The following is an 18995-nucleotide window of genomic DNA, read 5'->3' as shown; positions in this document are numbered from 1 at the left end:
TATGAGTTTTAGCTTTCCTCAAGGAGTGTTCTTTGTTTTCTCCACCAGAAGATTAAAGTGGTTGGACTGAGCCCAGAACATGCAGAAGTTCTTATGGTGCAGGAATGATGGGGAGGCATGTAGAGAGGGGTATCTCCTGGAAGGTTTGTCTCTAGAGGAAACCAGGCCCGTTTCCCGTTTTTTCCTTCACCCTTTGCAATATCCAAAGAATGAAAAGGTGGATTTTTCCAAGGGGGGACATACAAAGAACAGGCTAAGCCTCAGAAGGCTGATGTTGCCCATCTCTCTTGTTATGCTGCAGGAAAATGGTAGCTGAACAGCACCACACGGACACTGGTGGCACTGGTGATGGAGTGTAAAAATCAGTTCTTCCCCTTTTTCAGTAGTCTCATACATACATCTGATGGACCTCAGGCAGAGGGCAGAGGGCAGTCATGTCCACCACTGACAGCCTGATCTTTCCCAGTGAATTGAAAGATGTCTGAGCCAGTGACATGGTGCCCACATAGTGAGTTTTTCTGTTCCCTTCTGCCTACTGTGCTTTGGGCTCATATTACTAGAAAATTACTGATTGTGCAGAATATGGAGCAATAGATGCATAACTGGATTAACAAAGACAGCACATTGTGCAAGCAATACTTTTTCTTCCCATCTCTAGAGACAGAAGTAAGCAGAAGTCAACAAGGGACAAGATACTGCAACTACAAAACTGGTACTGGACTTACTGAAACATCTCATGTGTTTTCTGCTCTGATTAAAAGTGCAATATGATTATTCCTCAGTGCTTGCATTGGTTACCTTTACTGTATGAATTGGACAGAATATTTACAATTTGTTTCAATCAACACATTTTGTAAGGTTTGAAGGCAAAAAAATCAGAAATTACATTTGAGAATACTATAAAATTTAAGCTACTTAGGGTCAAATTTTAATGGCTCTAATTTTGGATGACAGTCCTCAGCTGTTACTAGATTCAGTGAAAACTAAGTGCTCCCTGCATTGACGTTTGAGGGCCTAAAGTGCTAGAGTTGCTCTTTAACCATTAATTAAAGTGCTCTGTTAAGATGCTAAAATCATAATAGATATTCTGCAGTTGTTGTAATTGATTATCAGATCTATCTAAGTGAAATTGTGGCTTTATGAGAGTAAAAAATATATTACTAGCTTATTGTTATGTCTCTACATCACAGCCTTATTACTTGGATACAGAAGGTTATTATGAAATCCATTTATATGTAACCTAGTTACATGCCTGAAATATTAGTGCCAGCCACTGCATTTCAATAATCAAAGGTAGATTGTTTTTAAAAGCTAAGGACATAAGCAGTCAATACTGACCCTGGTTTGTATCTTTATTTTTTAAACATATATGCTAATGTTGAGTAATCCAGGTTTCTTTTAATTTTGTAATTTTTTAGGTCCTTTTTCACTCTATCAAGTCATGCTAATCCTAAGTTAATTATTCCTGATGTGTGCCTGAATAGATAAAGAGAGACAAAATATTGGTTGTCCTTTCTCAAAAGGGCTGGGCTTTTTTTTTGTGTTTTGAACAGTACTTATTGACGCCATTCAAAAGCATTCCTTTCTGAAGGATGAGAAGTTTCCAATAACCAGCAGTGATTCAGCACTACAGTTGTGTATAACAAGAGAATCACCATAAATACAGTAGCCAACAGCAAAGCATGTCTGTAGTGTCATTTTTTTCTGGTATAAAATAAGGAATGGTGGTCCATGTATGAGACATCAGCATAGCCATGCTAGAGACATTTTGGGGAAGCTGCAGTCCCAAACTGCTATTTAGGAGCAAAGCTGTTCCTGTGAAAGGAAGTAAGAGTGTTATAAGCATTAAGAAAGCTAGTGTGATGACAATTAAACTGATCAAAGGAAAAAAGAAACTATTAACAGGAGCATCGATGAGTTTTACTGAATTTATTTATCCATTCTGGCAAATGCCCATTTGCCGTCTGGTTTATCTGGTCAGGAAGGTGCATGGAGAAGCGATGCAGTACATTCCTGCCCCAAACAGCTCCACACTCCATTCAGAGGGCCCTTGCAGGCAGCACCAGGAGAAGAAGTCTGTGTAGCTGCCTTTCAAATACTTTTCTCCACTGAGATTTTAGAGGAAGGAGCATGAATTATAGCACAAACCATAGAAAAGCATCCTGCAGACAGGGAATTCTTTACTCCCACTGTGTTAGCTATTTCTGTGCTACATTGAGCAGAGATTTGAAATGTAGTGTTGGCATTTTAACAGAAACCCAACTACGAGCAAGAAAGTAGCAGTCATAGTATCAAGGGCTTACATGCCACATTGGCCCTAATCTGTAAAAAATGAATCCCCAATAGCTTGATGGACTCAAAGGTCCTGCTCCTCTTACTCCAGCTGTGGTAGCTCTTGGGGTTGAATGCAGTATCTTCCTACACAGGCTATTTTCCCTGTAAACCTTGAATACAGAAAGCAGCAAATGCACCTCCAGGATGATATTCTGTGGTACATGCAGAGTGCACCTGTACATTCTCCTCTCGTCCTTCCTATTTCTGCCTGGGGGAATGCCTGTTCTCTGCCAGCTCCTCGTGGGAGTGATGCTGGTCCAGAGTTGCTCAAGGGCTTGAAGTCTCAGTGCATCACCCTGTCTGTTCATGTTTTATAGACAGAGAAGGGACCATGATCATTCTTGGGTCTGACAACCAGGCCTGGAAGGAAGCAGGACCAATTTATTCTACTGCCCAGGTTAAAACAAGCCAGGACACCAGCCAATCTTAGAGCAAGTATGCAAGAGTGTAATGTGGGGACTTTGTTGGGTAAGTTCATAGCAGATACTCAAATGACCACATATAGATTTCGGCATAGGGTATTTTCATAAGAAAGCCAGAACACAGAAAACTAGTGATGTTTTAGATAGATTACATAAATCTTCTGGGTATTTCTACTCCGTAATATCAGCTGTATTCATTAAAATTATAGCTTAATTATCTGCTTTGGCACAGTTACAAAGTAATAATCCTGTTTTGCTTGTCAAAACTGAGATGATGGCTGATGGCAGCTGTGTGATTGTCTCTGTCCCAGCCACGAATTTCATTAACTCCATCAATGTGACAACTGCAGAGTCCTCCTATTGGAACTCCGTGGTAAATTTGCTAAATTCCTTGGCTTGTGTTGTTCCTCAGCTGTATTATAATATAAAGATACTTTAATGAATCCTAGGAGCCAAATTATGTCTATCATAAAGACTACTCCACAGTTTTTCAATCTCATACAATACATAGAAATCAGTTACTTAGTTCTTGAAAAGGTAGAAAATGTGTAGAGTTCACATCCCCAGTGAAGCATGGTTCAGTGCTCATCATGACACGGTTATTTATCAGTGAAAATACTGGAAGCAGTGTTTAAATTCAGCACCTCTGCCATTTCCTAGAAGAGCATTGCTGGGAGAACTGTCTGTTGCTTGATACCAAGTCATTTGTTACATCTTTTTATAATTCATAATACCAGTTCAGCCTTTTTGCAAACAAGTCTGACTTGCTTCTTTAATCACTTTATAATCTTCACAGAGGCCCTCAACCAATAATGCAGGCATATATGCCGATTTGAAAGGAATTATGTTTACATAGCAGTGAAGATTAGGAAGATGAAATGTCTTATAGTCTATATGTTTCTAATGAAAGACTGCAAGTGTCAGAGTTGGGGGAAGCAGCATAGGTGTTTGATGTCACAGTCACTGCCCTCCTGGAACGGGGTGCTTGTTGTCTTTCCGTATAATCAGTCACTCCAGCTGTCAGGCCAAAGGGGCATGGGTGAAGAAGCAGGTTTGTTTCTTGATTGCTAACCCTCTTCACAGATGGTGTCAGAGGGTAATGAGAGGAGTGCTCTCTTGCTGTGGTTGTCCTTCTCTGGTTGTCCCCCTCCAAAGGGGGAGGCTGCAGAGGTCAATGCTGCACATATCAGTCCCGTCCAGAGCTGATTCCCCATCCCCACACCAGTGGCTATGTGGTGAAAGCCTGCTGTAGCCAGTGTGGAGAGTTCAAGTTCTAGGTGAGCTCAAGAAATTTGGGGTTTTGGCCAATAGTGCTAATAATGCAATAATGTGCGATATATTATTATGCAAAATAATTGTAACCATGCAAATCTGACTAATGAAAATTACAATTTGACACACTACACATGCTGCCAGAAATGATTGTGCAGTATGAGTAAATGCTAGCAAATATAAAATACCACAGCTATGACTTTTACTGTGATCCACTCTCTAACAGCCAAGGCAGGCTCTCTGGAGATGGGCTTAGGAACATCAAATATTGATCTGAATCTTGCATTACTCCCTAGGTGGCTTTGGTACTTTATGTCTATTATCTACTCTTAACTTTATCTAGACTATTTTTGTAGCTTTGAAAGAGGTGTTCTTGGTTTTGCCAAGTGTGACCAATTAATTTTAAAGTCTCTTAAAATAATTTATTGGAATGCAGTATATTGGTGTAATTCAGAGAGATTAATGCTTGGTCCCCTTTCTGAATTACATGTACAGGTCTAAGGGATCATTTAAAATAAATATAGATTGTAAATGGGGTAGCACTGCTGACAAACACACTGCTGTGGGAGATCTCTTTTAAGATGAACAGAGCAAGTTTTCACATAGTAGGCTAGGATACCAGTAGGATAAGGACATAGGATGGGATGGGATGGGATGGGATAGGATAGGATAGGATACCAGTAAGATAAAGGCAGGCTTACAGTAAATAAAGCAAAAAGTATCAATATGACTCTGGGAACAGGACTTTTTCAGAAAGCATGAAGGTATTATCCTTAAAGTAATTGTTTTGATAGACTCCCAGAGGCTCACTGAAGATGTATTTGGGTTTGTATTCATGCAACAGAATCAGGTAGATAGCCATCAGCCCAGTTAAACATGTCACCTATAGTTGTCTTTTCAGGTACCAAAGATCATAAACTTTTAATATGTTTGATTGTTAAGGAGCATTTGATGTGTTCATACTTCAACTAGGCTGAGCAATGAAATGCCCATAACATTCAACACAGTAGTTTGACATTTAAATGTCAGTTAAAAGTATTTTCTTGAGCTGTAAAATTTCCAGGGGGATGTGTGTTTCATTATTGAAATGGCCTCACAAATAGCTAGATAATGTGCCTGTGATTCCAGGTCCTTGCCAGAGTTGTGTTCTACAAAGAGAGAATTTAAAAGAAATTATTCCCAGGACCTACATAACTTACAGAGTTGGTAATGACTGGTGGAGCAGCCACTGTGTGCAAGCAGGTGAAGACAGGCACAAGGAAGATTTACCTGACTGTGCTGGGGAACCACGATGCTCTTATGAAATACTGCCAGGAATAATTATTGAAATGACATACTTTACAAACATTTAAATTGCTTCTGAGCAAAAATCTTCTTGGAAATAATAAAGGACCATAGCAGTTTATGCTGAGACCATAGGATGAACCTCCTTAGTAAATTTCTTGTATGTTGGTGGGTGCAAAAGTTATTCTTGAGGCAAACACAGTGCAGAGTGAAAATGGTGGAGAATAGTAACAGGGAGCAGCTTGCAGAACTGTTCTGAGCCCTAGAGCTCAAGCACAGGAGGCTGCACTGCAATGGGCACCTCCTTTACTCCAGTGGCTTCCCTCGGAACAGTACGTAATCCAGGGGGGCTCTGGGCAGTTGTCTGCTGCACAGAGAGGCAATGCTCCTTATTTTCATATCTCTTTTAAAAGAAATGTCCCAGCTCTGCTACAGGGGAAAGACAAGAGAGCCAAGAGCAAAATTTGCCATTCCTCTTTGCTAGCCAGCAGCATTCTCTTTAATTTTTAATGATTACAAACTACCCTATTCATGAGGCTTTGGAAAAATCAATAATGTATACACATTTGGTGGAGGGCAAGTGATGTCATTTTTCTTCAAGTGTGAGATTATGATGTGAGATGAAGTACTGCTAGTTTGAAATCCTTTACAAAATAATTAAATTCCTTTGTCTGAAAAGAATAGAATGAACTGGATAAAATTGTTCTTTTCAGAGATAACAAATTAAGTAATAATGTGATTGTTAATTTCACTGATTGAGGTTTGGAATCAAATTTAGAAAGGAAAAATTGAACATAGGTGTGAACTCCTGTTTCTAACAATTGTTTTATCTCAAGAGGATCTTGGGTTTCCTTTCTATAGGAGAGCACTTGGGTTGTGTTGCGAAGAAGCCTGATACAAAATGCAAACTAAAGCAGGCAAGCCCAGGAAATTAACACAGGACTTCCCAAACCTACTTTGATTGAAGTTCACTGAGTGAATTACTTTGACAATGTCAGCTGATCCAGCTTTACTCTTAGGGAGAGGCTGTACCCCTGTTAGTATGCTGGGCAAACGGTGCTGCTGGGCCATTATTGATCAACAATGAGGGATACAGTCAGTTGGGCAGGGATCACATTTTTCTGGAGCACCATGGTAATCTGAATTCAGTGAGCTAATTAATGTTAGCCATACATTTCTAATGGGTGAGTCTTTCTGCTTGCTTAAAACTCTGCTTGCTGCTCAAAAAATAGAGTAGGTGGTTCCTTACAGTTTCAGTCTGTCCAGCCCTAAATGCCTGCTAGCACATTACTAAGAATCCTTCTCACCCTGATTCTAAAATACCTATTTAAAAAAACCCAAATTTATTTGTGCCTTCCAGAGGCAAATATCTGTTCTAGTTTCCTTCTGTAAGGAAATCTGTGCCACATTATTGGTACATGCTATCAACTTAGAGGTGTTGGTCTGAGGAGATGTCCCTGTCATTTTTGCAGCACAAGTGCAAAACTGTACTACACTCCCTGCTTACAGATAAGTACCAAACAAATCAAAGTAATTAGGAATTAAAAACATCTTATTTGAGACCACAATCATCTGAGATTTCAAAGTACATACCTTGCCTCACTAGTACTGCTATTCTGGCTTGGTTTTACCTCTTCAACTGAGTTAGCATGACAAGGATATGATAGCAAAGGATGAAACAGCAGGGTCCTTTTCAAGCTATGTCAATGATTAAGTTCCCTCTGTTTACCAAGGAAAGAATCCACAATGGTTTATTGTTTGCGGTTTTGGAGGAGTTCATTGTTTATCGTTCCCGCAAGCTTTTTCAGTGTCATGTCCAAATAGAATTCACTGTTTTGTATTGAATCCTAAGTCGTGGTTTCTAAGTCATGGGTTCTAAGAAGGTGAAGGGGATCTCTCCTTCCATTTGCAAATCCTTCCTTGTGTAAGACAGTACTAATTCAATGTTAAACCAATATCTAGTGAACAAAATTACCATAAGAGATATTCTGTTTGCAAGGGGAAAGGAAAGGACAATGGAGAGCCACCTGAATGTTTGAGCTTAAATCTGGAAAGTAAGAGCTTGAATTTTTTGGTTTATTTATTTGTTGTTATTCACCCATGCAGTTGTTTTTAACACTTGTTACAGTTGTTGAAGTGCGTTCCCAATGATAGCACAAGTAAGTCCTATTGCATCTTTTTTTTCCCATGTTTTCCATAAGCACTGTTAAAATACTGCTCTTCATGCTGGTGCCATGTATGCTAAGCAGAAATGTAAATCAGTCTCATGCAATTCAAAGGCAATTCAAAGAAACTCTGAGTACTGCATACTTTTTAATCATCTTCCTGTTACAATTAGCAACAATAATTAGTACTATTAGCAACAACTGTGTATCATTTTAATTTGGTAATATCTCCTCTTGTGAGGGAAAGGGTCAGAGTGCAGTATTTAGAAAAGCATGAATTGCTGTATGAAAAGAGAGAAAAGTGGTTTTAACTTTCAAATTAATTTTGAGTTGGGATGAAATTGAGAAATTCTGTGCAATGGTTGGATTTATGCATTTAATGCAGAGCAGGATTGTGAGCCTGCAGCCAGCAGCTGCACTGAGGAAGATGAGTATGAATCTGGCTCTGCATGACTTGCCCCAGGATTTCTGCCCTGTTGTCACACAGACCCTGGCTAAGGGCCTAGGCCAGCCATCAAGCTGTCAAGGAATATCTTAAAGGGGTAATTCAGGAGCAGGCCTAGCAATGTCAATCTGGAAGTTAATCCTGTATTCTAATTCATGGGAGTAAATCAAGGAGCCAGAAAGCTTTTTGCTGTAAACACTCTGCAGTATTAGTGGACATCAGCGTGATGCACAGAATTTTCACCTCTGGACTATTACTGAATTAACCTTGGTTCTGAGCCCATTACTCCTCCTCAGATAGCTTTGTCTTCATATTCCTTTGCTGAAGCTTGAGGTAGGATCACTTTCATCAAATCTAGCTCAAAAGCAGTCAAAATACCAGGGGCTTCCGAAGTAAATGCTGGCAAAACCAAGACTTTTGCCTCCTTGTCTTCTGGCTCTACCCATCCTTGCAGATGCAGAGGGGGGTCTGCTAAACTTTTTATAGTTCCATTCTAGAACATAGGTGGATTTTTAGTTGCCTTGTTCTTTGTTAGCTCATTTTATTCCTGGTTTCCCATGCTCTTCAAGAACAGTTTGCAAAGACTAGGGCTAACTGTATTAATTCTGCATAAATGGTCTTACATAAATTAGAAATGTAAAGGTTCTGAGCTATGCCTGGGCTACTGAGGCAGGAGCTCTTGGAGCTCCCTGAGAGACAAGTAGCTCCACACAAATTTCCATCCCACTTTCCTTGAGCACCTATTTTGGTAGGAGATGAATCATTGCTTTTCCACTCCTTTGAGTAGAAAGAACCTGGATGACTCACATGCACTATCAAAGTGCATAAATGTTAGATATCCTGGCTAAGCTCATCCGTGAGAACTCCTTCAGAAACTGGTATTTTCAGAGAATGGCTCAACTTCCTTGTTCTGGAGGAGAACTAGGGCAGGAAGGAGGGAGATTTCTGGCCCTCCTCTGTGCCTGTGCAGTACATTATGGTTGTGCACCACAGCACAAGCTGTGAGTCCTGGGTTACAGTGGTCTCACATCTGAATCTGGAACTGTTCCCATCAAACACAATCTGAGCAGATGAAAAAAAACCCTCTCTAGTCCTAAGGAAGGCTTACACATTCCTCTGGGATGGCATAATCAGCAAGCTGCAAAAGGATGGCTCCAATCCCAAGTTATGTTTTCATCACTCTGTTTTTGACCAGGGTATCTTAAACTTGCTGGATTTTCCCAAATCTCCCAGATGCAGCTGTTGTTATTGCTTATGTCCTTTTAGGTGTGGGTATATTCTGCTAAAACTGCCAGTTCTTCATATGATTTCTATAGCAGTTCTTCTCATAACAATAAATTCCTTTTGCTTACAAATACAGTTAATTGCTTCTTTTATAACCCACACTTACCTAAACAATTTCATTTTAGACCTCTGAACAAGCATTTCCACATCCAAAGCAACAGCACTATCCAAGAGTGCTGCTGCCAAACAATGTCCAGGGCCAGACCTGTGCAGGCTCTGCTCACTTAGAAGGTCTTGGAGCCAAGCTCCTCAGCTTCTTCTCAGGCCTGACAGAGAATTTCATCATAGATGAACTACTGTATTTCCAAACAGCTGTGGAGCTTGATAAGCAGATCAATATTTGGCATGAAAGGTTGCACAGTCTGTGCCTGTCTACATCACACTCATCATTACTTTTCCTCCCTTTGGCATTGGAATAGCTGTCATTCTGCTTGATTAGCTCCCAGATGATGGAAAAGTTGGCAAAGGGTTTCAGATGGAAACACAGAACTGTGTCTAGAAGGGTGTTGTTGGGAGTGAATTTAAAATGTAACAGATACATTTAGGAAACTATTTGCATTTTACTGTGATGATCCCCTGGCAACCATGCAGAGTCTCACTGAGGTGTTACTGAGTAACAACCCTTTAGAAAAGAGAGCTGGCAAAGAATTTCCCATCCAAGCGATTTTCTGAAGTGAGGACACAGTTCCCAGAAAATAAAATAATTTCCCAGAAGCTCATTTTTATAATGGACAATAAAAATTAAGATATTTTATGGTCATTTTGATCTGTATGTTAACACTTTTGTCAAAATGGCCTAAGGCATTTAATATTGTATTTGTATTAGCTGGAACTCTCTTATATCTTTGCATCAGTCCATGGAACCACAGCTCAGGATTCTCTGTGTTTACCTGCTTGAGGGCTGATCTATATCCCTCAGCTCTAGGTTGATTTCTGGCCAGCATCTATCACTTGTTCTAGAGAGGGACCCTTGGCAGGTCCAGGACCCAAAGGAGGGCAGGAGCAGCAGGGCCCTGGAGGTTTCCACACTATCTAAAGCTATACTACTTCTGTGTGTTGAAAAGGAGTGGGTAAGAGGTTGCCCTCTCAGGTGGGTGAAAAATCACCAGAATCAAGCTCAAATGTAGTCTAGTTAGTTATTTAAACTTTTCCAGTGAGTCAGATTACTAATACTTTATTTTGCTCAGAACAATGCTTTTGGAGGAGGTATTCACTGCAGCACAAAATCTGTTGCACCAAATTAGAGGCATCATTTCAAGAGAGAGAGCAGGTTTGAGAAAGGATGTCTTCTCTGGAGGGGGGAACAAAAGATGCATGACAGCATGCATTCCCTCAGGGAAATAAAGTAAATTAATTTCAGCTTGTTAAAAAAAAATAAAAGATTGAATTTCCAAGCTGTCTTGGTTATTTTATCCTGATCACTGCACTCTATGTGCCTCTGCACTGCAAATTAGCATTTGCTGTCTGTAATCTCCCTGTAAAACCAATTGCATTGATTTATACATCTGCTCTTGTCCAGCTTATCTCCCTTGTGACCAAGGAGGCAGTTCTCTTCTGCTGTTGTGACTTCTTCATTATTGGAATTTATCTCAGGGCTGTGACTGTGGTGCAGAGTGTGTGCTCTGCCTCTCTGAATGAGGAGCATGCTAGGTCTGCATTTTGACAAGCTCTGGGAGGAACAGTGCTTCCCTCTCCCTGCCCTGGAGCTTGATACCATGCAAAACACAAAGAGTGACTTCAGAACTCCCTGGGAAACTCTGTTTCCACTGAATCAGAGTTTAAGAAGGCAAACACAAAGAAGAAAGCATTTTTCTTGCCATGGCAGATCAATTCAAGTTGCATCCAACTGCATAATGCTCTAGATGCTATTTTTAATGAAAATCTCTGTGGCAGGCTAAATGTTCCTGAAAGACCGTATGTGCTGTCTCTGGCTTCAGTGAATAAAATAATTTTACTGGTGCCATCAGTAATTCTCTCTGTTTCCGCTAAAAGCACTTCAGTATTATTCCTGATAATTGAAAAATAGACCCAGACATGGCACGTATTACTATGAATGGGAGCAGATGTAGCACATGGGAGCCGAGCTCCTGCTTTGGCTTCATGGGAACAGCTTTTGGAGTCCCAGGGATGCAAGAGCCACCCTCAAGGGATGCTGTCTTGGACAAGCTGTGTCCCATGTGCAAGAAGTTGTAAAGTAGGGTGTTATCCTTTAATGCTTCCTGCTCTACAGTACTCAGTCTTTCGTGGAGTCAGCTCAGCTTGTAGCAGAGATGAAGAAGGCATATCTCAGGGAAAAGATACCCTGAATTGCTTGAAAAAGCTCCTGACACTTCAAAAGGCTTCCACGTGAACCAGGTGTTACTATTCTTTTAGTCTCTTTCCCATCTGGATAGCAGAGAAAAATTGGTGAGGTTTCTGAGTTAAAAAGATTCTAATGATTGTGTTTCACTATGAAAATGGGAAGAGTCAAGCCTGAAAATACACTTGTAAAATGATACCTGGGAGAAGAGAGCCTTGCTCCCAGGCCTGGATACAAACCTCTGGCAGGGGTATGGGGGTCACCTGACTGTGGCTTTAGGTAGTTAAATCCCTTCACAAATCTGTACAGGTCCCTTGTCCATTTATTACAGCACTGAAACTGAAGTTCAGGAGCTGCTGCCAGGTGGCACTGGCACTGCATGGACATGAAGTGGCAAAATTCAGCCCTGTGCAGTGAACTACTCAGTGCTGGTTGGCTGCAGGTGTAGAGTTGGGAACTGCTGGTAGACACCTGAATTCCTGCTCCTGGTTCCTGAAGGTATGCTGGCTGAGGTTGGGCCACCCTGCACTGTGGGTCTGTCTGTAACAGAAGCCAAATGTGCAGTTTGGACACTGAAAAACACATCAGAGACACCCTCTGTTAATGGCTATCACTGAGTCACTTCTCCTCACCCAAAATCACATGAGATGAGAACATCAGAGATAATGAATTGCACAATTATTTTTTTTTCTTTAACACATACCTATTTATCACTTGGTCATAACAAAACAAGTTAGTAAGAAACAAACAAAACAAGGTTTTGTTACTTTCTTTTGTCACAAGCTCTTGATTTGACCAAATCTTTTGGTAAGCAGCAAAATGTAAATTTTGGTGCAGTCTTTGTACCCTGAATAAAAATAACCAACCACAGGCATGGAGCAGGAGCCAAGGATTTGCTGTGTTCATCTCTATTTGCTGGGGAATTTCACATAGTATATTCAGCAGCAGCTACTCAGCATCACCTGGGAGATTGTAATTAGGGACATTCCTCCTGCAGGATATACAGTGTGCTGTCACAGGAGTGATTCTCTTTCAAAATCCTCACATCTGTCTGTGGGTGTAAGATTTTGTGTTCTTAATTTCTGTATGGTTGTTTTGGAAGAGGGTTGGTTTTGGGGGTTTCCCCAAGAGTGGTGAGAGGACAAGTGTCTCCAGAGGAAGTGGCAGCCCAGTGTGGCCTTGGGGACGTGGGGCAGATTCACTGCAAGAGGTTGAGGAGGTGGATTTGGACTCCAGCACCTCCAGGCCTGCTGCTTGCAAAGTAACAATGTGTGAGTCCCATCCCCTCTCACCCAGCCTGAGGCCAATGTGCAGAGCATGGGAAGGTAGGAGGGCACTGAATGTCCTTGCTGAGGAGCAGGCATGGGGGGCAGCAGCTTGGGCTGCCTTCCTCCAGGGTCTTGGACATTTCTGTGCAGGAGAAGGTGGCCTGGGTGCTGCTGACATCCTACTCCCCACAGCCCCTGAGCCTTCAGCAGAACCACAGGGGAGGGGAAGGAGTCTGGGAGCTGTGCAGAATTCAGGTCTGGAGCAGGGTTGGGAGGGGGCTGGCAAAGGAGAAAAGGGCACAGCAGGTTGAAGTCTGGCTCAGAAAAAAAAATCCCATGTGGACAGTTCTGCAATTGTCCAGTGGCTGGGCTAGACAAGCTATTCCTAGTCATGGGCTTTTCTCATGAGTAATCACTCACAAAGGAAAAAGCTTTGAGTGCTGCCAAGATGAGGTGACTGGGGTGTTATCCAGCATCCAGCAATGCTCTGCTTTCTATTAGAGCCTCCTGCTCTCACAGGGGATCCCTGGCCTGACCTCTGCTGCTTACAGGTTAATCCTCCAGCCTTGCAAACTTGGCCTTGCCACTTCTCACATGATGACAAAAACAATGCCCTGATTGGAGATAAAAGCCTGTTAAATTACAGCTCCTCAAGTCTAGAGTACAGTGAAGTGTTACACATGGAAAAATAGTGAGAGACTGTTTCAGAGCCTTTTATCATGACTCATCTGGGAAATTATCTGGGAGCAGATAATTTAATGCTAATGGCATCTTTTTTTTTCCCCAAGTGTCATTGTCAGGTGATATTCCAGCATCCTCTCTCCATGCAAAATGGGCTGGGATTTGCTTTGAAATTCATCAGCTCTACAGCCAGTGAGATGAGTAATGAACAACAAAGACCAGGAAATATTTTGAGGAGGATAATGGGGCCTCCCAGAAACTGAATTTCTTCTTGACTGAGTGTTATAGAGCAAAACCATAGTCTAGGGACTAAATACTTTGTTGCTGTCAGGTGTTCTAACTACAATGAGTTTAAGGAATTTTACTTTATGGGAGCTTCAGATGCAGCAAAGGCCATGTGTGCAGAGAAGCTAGAGAAGTACTTGAAAGAGGCAGAGGATGGGCAGAGGATGGGGAATGGTTTATGTCAATTAGTTTACTGGAAATGCTGGAACTATTATTTTGCCATGTAAGCAATGTTTAATTTTCGAGTCCTTATAAGTGTGGTGTAGTAGAGAGGCAGGTGCTTTATTAGCCTGTGGTGGCAGAAGCCCATTAGACAAGTGATTAGAACACTTGGCAGGGTGGGGGAGTTTGATTCCACCTCATCTCTGCAACACCAGCATGCCCTTGCTGCTGGGTCTCGGATTCTTATTTCCTGCTCTTGACACATCCAGCTTGCTTGACCAGATATCCAACTGGCCCAGACTCCTCCTAGAGATACAGGAGAGCTTCATCCAATTCCTCACTCCAAACTGTGCTGGCAATGAACAATTTTTCATCCAGGTGCAGAATTTACTTTTTTTTCTCCTCAAAGTTTCTAAAATGTTCCTAGACCATGTACCACAACATGAGGCTACTCTTCATGTTACAATTCCCTGCCACTGCTGAAGAGCCCACAATTTCTGACAATCAGACTTAGAAAAAAAATGCCCTTTTAGAGTTCAAGTGTAGCATTTCCATGTTATTGCACAGTCTCCAATAAATGCTTCTGCCACCTCCAGCTCCAGTTCCTTTTTGGGCAATAATTGAAACCAATTGTATTCCAAGACTTGGCATATAATAGAAAATAGCCTGAAGCAAAGTGAAGGAAAATGCATTTGAGATCAAAATTACTCTAAGGTGTAACATGTGCTTGTTGTTGCCATATCTTACAATGAGTGGCCATACAGGCACACAACAGATATTGAGACACACTGACAAGCAGTTTCCTTAGTGTCAAAAAGTGATGTTAAATCACAGCTATTATTTTCATGCCAGATGGACCAAAAAGCCCCAAATGCGTAACCTCTATCTGCAGAGTAGAGGAAATATTATATCCCGCTAAATACAGATTTTGCAAGGTCATGACATTTTTCTGAACTTTTCACTAGTTTTGGTTTTTTTTTTTTTTTTTGTACCTTTTAGAGCACTTTGCCTCTTAATCTTTTCCTAGGTATGCAAACCTCCTGATGGAAAGCACTGTAATTTTGTATCTCCATGCATAGTTTTGTTGCATTATTTTGTGCTGTTAAATATTTTGAAACTTTTGTTTTTCCATATTTTTATTCCCTTGTGGTATAAAGAAAAAGTCAACATTATAATTTCATTGCAAAAAAGTAAATTCATAAGTTCTTTGATAATGAAATACAGGGAAATACCTTCCCCCCTTTTTTTAAAACAATGTTTAAAAGTGTTTAAATAAGGTAACAAGAAGGAAATGGGAAAATGCATGAGAACTGTTTTTTAGTCAACTCTCTGATACCTGACCTGTTCAAAACAGGAATCAGTTTCATGCTAAAGCCTTCCTGTTTCTTTTATGGCTCTGTCAATCTTAACTGAAAACAAAATTTAAAATGACAGATGTGAAAGCCTGCAGAATAATTGCTGTGAGGTAAAAAGCTGGTAATGGATTTGATGCTGATCCTGTGATTTTTTTGGGGACAGTTTTGCAAGCCTGACTGATATCCTATGTCTATGTTTTCTGCTATTTTCAATGTACTCATAGACATTGAAATGTGCTTTGGAAAGAATAGCATCGTGTGAATGTTTAAGAAGAAGGTAGAATTTCACTGCTGCTCAGGGAGTGTCTTGGGCCTTGTGCAGACCTGTGGGTGCAGGTCGTGGGCCCTCGCAGTGGGGATCCCATGAGCTCATGGGAGGATCAGAAGCCACGAGGAGTGGATGTGGCAGAGCTTCATACTTTCTGTCCTCAGTTTTTCTGCAAACACCCTCAGGGCAGCAGCTGGTGGTCTTTTTGTCCCAGGGGCAGATTTCCATCTTTCCCCCTGAGTGACTCCTGTGGGAAGGGCTGCCACCATTAGTCCCACTCCTGGGCAGATGCTCTGCCAGAGGATCAAGTCCATCCACTCAAATCTTTAAAACACCAGCATCCAAAGACATAATGTATAAGAATAAAATGGCACAAATATTACAGACATGAGCATTAAGCAGTGTTACTTTAGGGTAGCATACAGCAGCTGGACTGCCCCAAACAAATGGAAGAAAAGATGGGCCCTGTGGTTGAGACAGGTTGCTGTCAGGTATTCCCCCATGCAGTTTCTGTGTTCCTCATCTTGGTGTGGTGTGGCTGGGGTCAGTCATTCAGGTCCAAATGCTGAGTGACCTGCAACATTAGAGGTTGTCTAAAGCACTGGGTGTGACCAACATTTCTGCGCTGGTATTTCCTCAGAGTGGGGACCAGAGAAACACCTGTTGCTTGCATGAACCTGTTGGTCCTTTGAGGTCTATCCAACTTGTCTTGCACACAAGTAACATGGGTGTTAGGTGAAATTGAGAAGTTTGGCAGTATATTCTGGCATGGTTTATGCAAAAATCCATGATAGTTCTCCTTAAGTTTTTTGCCTTCATCTTACACTGTTCTTTGTTACAGTCATTTGGTGGAAGGCCACAGTGAGCAATAAGAATTAGCTGTGGTTCACATTAGCATCTGTAACAGGACTGGAGATGACTAAACCAATTTCACTGGCATACCACTGCTCTGGTGCATGTCGGTGAGAGCTTGACTGGGGCTGCACTAGCACTGGTGTTCTCTGGAGACAGCTGCTGTCCACCAGGTACTGGGCTTCCCAGCCCAGAAAACTGTGTTTGGATCTAACACACTGAAAAAGACTCAGGCAGCTCTTCTACAAAGGCAGATCCCATAGACCCAGTCAATCGATGTGTAACATACCCCATTGATTCTGCAAGGTCAGGGACCGTGGACAAATCAAGCCTTGTGGGAGGGCACGGCTTGCTGGAGAGCCTTTGCTGCTCGGGGTGGGATGGGATGGGATGGGATGGGATGGGATGGGATGGGATGGGATGGGATGGGATGGGATGGGATGGGATGGGATGGGATGGGATGGGATGGGATGGGATGGGAGCACTGCAGTGTGCAGGCATATACCTGCTCTGAGAAAAAAAACCAGCACCTGCAAGTTAAACATTCAAAGGCAGTTCCATTAGCCAGTTTTTTGGAGAGAAGTTCAAGGTGTAGAAGGCACACCCTGCACCTTTCAAACCTCACTTCATTGCATGAGACTCTGTGTTAAGTTTTAAAATCTGTTTTGACAACCAGTTTGTTTGGCTGCTTCAAACAATAAATAATTCAGCATTCCCCCCAAATGTTTTTTACAATGAATAGAATTGTGTTTATGACATTGAAATAAAATATTGAAGACAGAGTAAAATGACTGTGAGTAACACAGCCATGAATCTCATTCACAACTCTGCAATCTGCAGCTCAGCAGTGCTTCTTTCACTGCCTCTTGTTAGTTGTGTGTTTGCAAACTGCTTTGATGATACTGAGGAAGCACAAAACCTTTCCCCACGCCAGGACAGAGTGAGGGCCCTGGTACAGCCCTTGACCAGCGCCAAGTTGTTACTGGCCTTAGCAGGGCCACAGGGCAAACTCTGGCTCCTGGGTGTGAAGTGCTACTTCATGGCACTGTGTCCTGGGTTGAAGGAGATATTCACCCCCAGCAGACCCTTTTCTGCCTCAGGCATGACTTCTACTTACCAGGAACTTGTGTGCTGCTGGATGGACTCTGTTTAGGTGGTGCTGTAGAAAAAAGCAATATTTTTAAATTATTTTGAAATTATTTTTTACTGTGGTCTGTTTTTCCAAATGTAAGGAGTAAACTAGGTTGTGGCTGCTTCTGAACACAGGCCTTTAGGAAGGTTATTTATGCCGTTCACATTGTAGCTTGGTTTATGTACACTTTGCTTTACCCTGGTTCTCAGTGTAATGTTCAGATAATTCCTCCTCCTCACCCCAGGCAGCACAAAGGAAGTGGGCACATCCCATGGCTGTATTCACACAGGTTCAGGAGAGCATTTTTCAGTGTCCAAAACTGAGTGCCTTTTTTAGGGGGAGGCCTTTGCAAAGGTGGGTTTTGATTCCAGCCATTTCTCTAGGGCTGTCCTCACAATGCATCTCACAGGTCACTCCTTGGGCTTGAGCTCATGGGAACTGCTTCAAAGAAATCCTAAGGCATCTGTCATAAAAAGTCAATAGGAACAAGGGAGATGAAATTTCTACCTTTCCTCTGGCATCATATAGCAGTTGGTTTAACCTCCTAGGGATGAAGTGATGCATATTCATATGTTCCCCATGCTATGATGGTTCCTTCTGTCAATGACAGGGTCCAGCAGACAGGGAAGCAGAGCAGCTGGGCTTACAAATGTAAAAGCCTGAATGCTGAAGGGAAGCATTCACCAGAGTTTTCCTGAGAAGTCCTTCTTTAAGGCTAGCAGTATCTATAGATTCCTGTGGCATTTCCACTGTGTTGGTCTGTAAATGTGATACTTGGTCTTGACAGACTGGATGCAGTCTTATCTGAAGAAGCAGTCTGTGTTTGTGCTCTAAAGGCCTGACTCAGAAATATTTCAGACTTCCCTTATCCTTGGTTTTATTGGGAAAGTGCTCTTCCTTTATCATTGTGAGCTGTTCTCCAGCTTTATTACTGAAATAAGGAGTGTGGTTTATACTTCCCCTTACCTGTCACTGGTTCTAGCAGAGACACTAGCTTTCTTGATCTTCCATCTTATGCAGGCAGGTCCTTCCCATCAGCAGAGTACAAATGTGGTCAAGTTAAGCACATGCTACAGTAGAAACCTGCATCCTGGCTGTAAATTTTAAGAAAGCAGGTTGAGCAGGGAGAAATACATCAGTAGACAAGGGAAAGGAAAGCCCAGGTTCAGCAACCAAAGAGATTGTCCAGTTATTGTAATAAAACAAAAACACAGGTGATTTTCTGTAGTTTCATCTACTAAACCAACTGAATTACTGTGAAAAATGAGGTTCACATAATTTTTATAGAATTTAAAAGTTTAATAAAAAAACAATTAGGAGAAAAAAATAAAGTATACAAATACGGCCGCGTGTCTCTGCATTCAGCTAAGAGAGCACCCCTTACTAACAAAGGATTGTCTCTTAAAAACAGAATCCTACTACATATCCATAAATTCTCATACATATTCATACATTCTTCTTCGGGTCTTTGGTGTTCTGTTCAGTTT

At 41.7% G+C, this 18995-nt stretch overlaps 1 protein-coding gene across 5 annotated transcripts in view; it reads left to right on the top strand.

The window, feature by feature from the left end:
* The window catches only part of KCNIP1 (potassium voltage-gated channel interacting protein 1), a 234084-nt gene that overhangs the window by 85434 nt on the left and 129655 nt on the right, over positions 1-18995 (top strand). Inside the window, exon 2 of one of the 5 annotated variants that reach the window (XM_058848942.1) lies at positions 9953-9962. The exons of the other annotated variants lie outside the window; for them this stretch is intronic. Coding sequence (XP_058704925.1) covers positions 9953-9962 — 10 coding nt within the window. The remainder of the gene's footprint in view (positions 1-9952; positions 9963-18995) is intronic. 5 annotated transcript variants of the gene reach the window in all.

This window comes from Poecile atricapillus, chromosome 13 (genome assembly GCF_030490865.1).
Source record: "Poecile atricapillus isolate bPoeAtr1 chromosome 13, bPoeAtr1.hap1, whole genome shotgun sequence".
Lineage (NCBI taxonomy): Eukaryota > Metazoa > Chordata > Aves > Passeriformes > Paridae > Poecile > Poecile atricapillus.
Note: the sequence above shows the minus strand (reverse complement) of the source record. Positions and strands in the feature narration are given on the sequence as shown.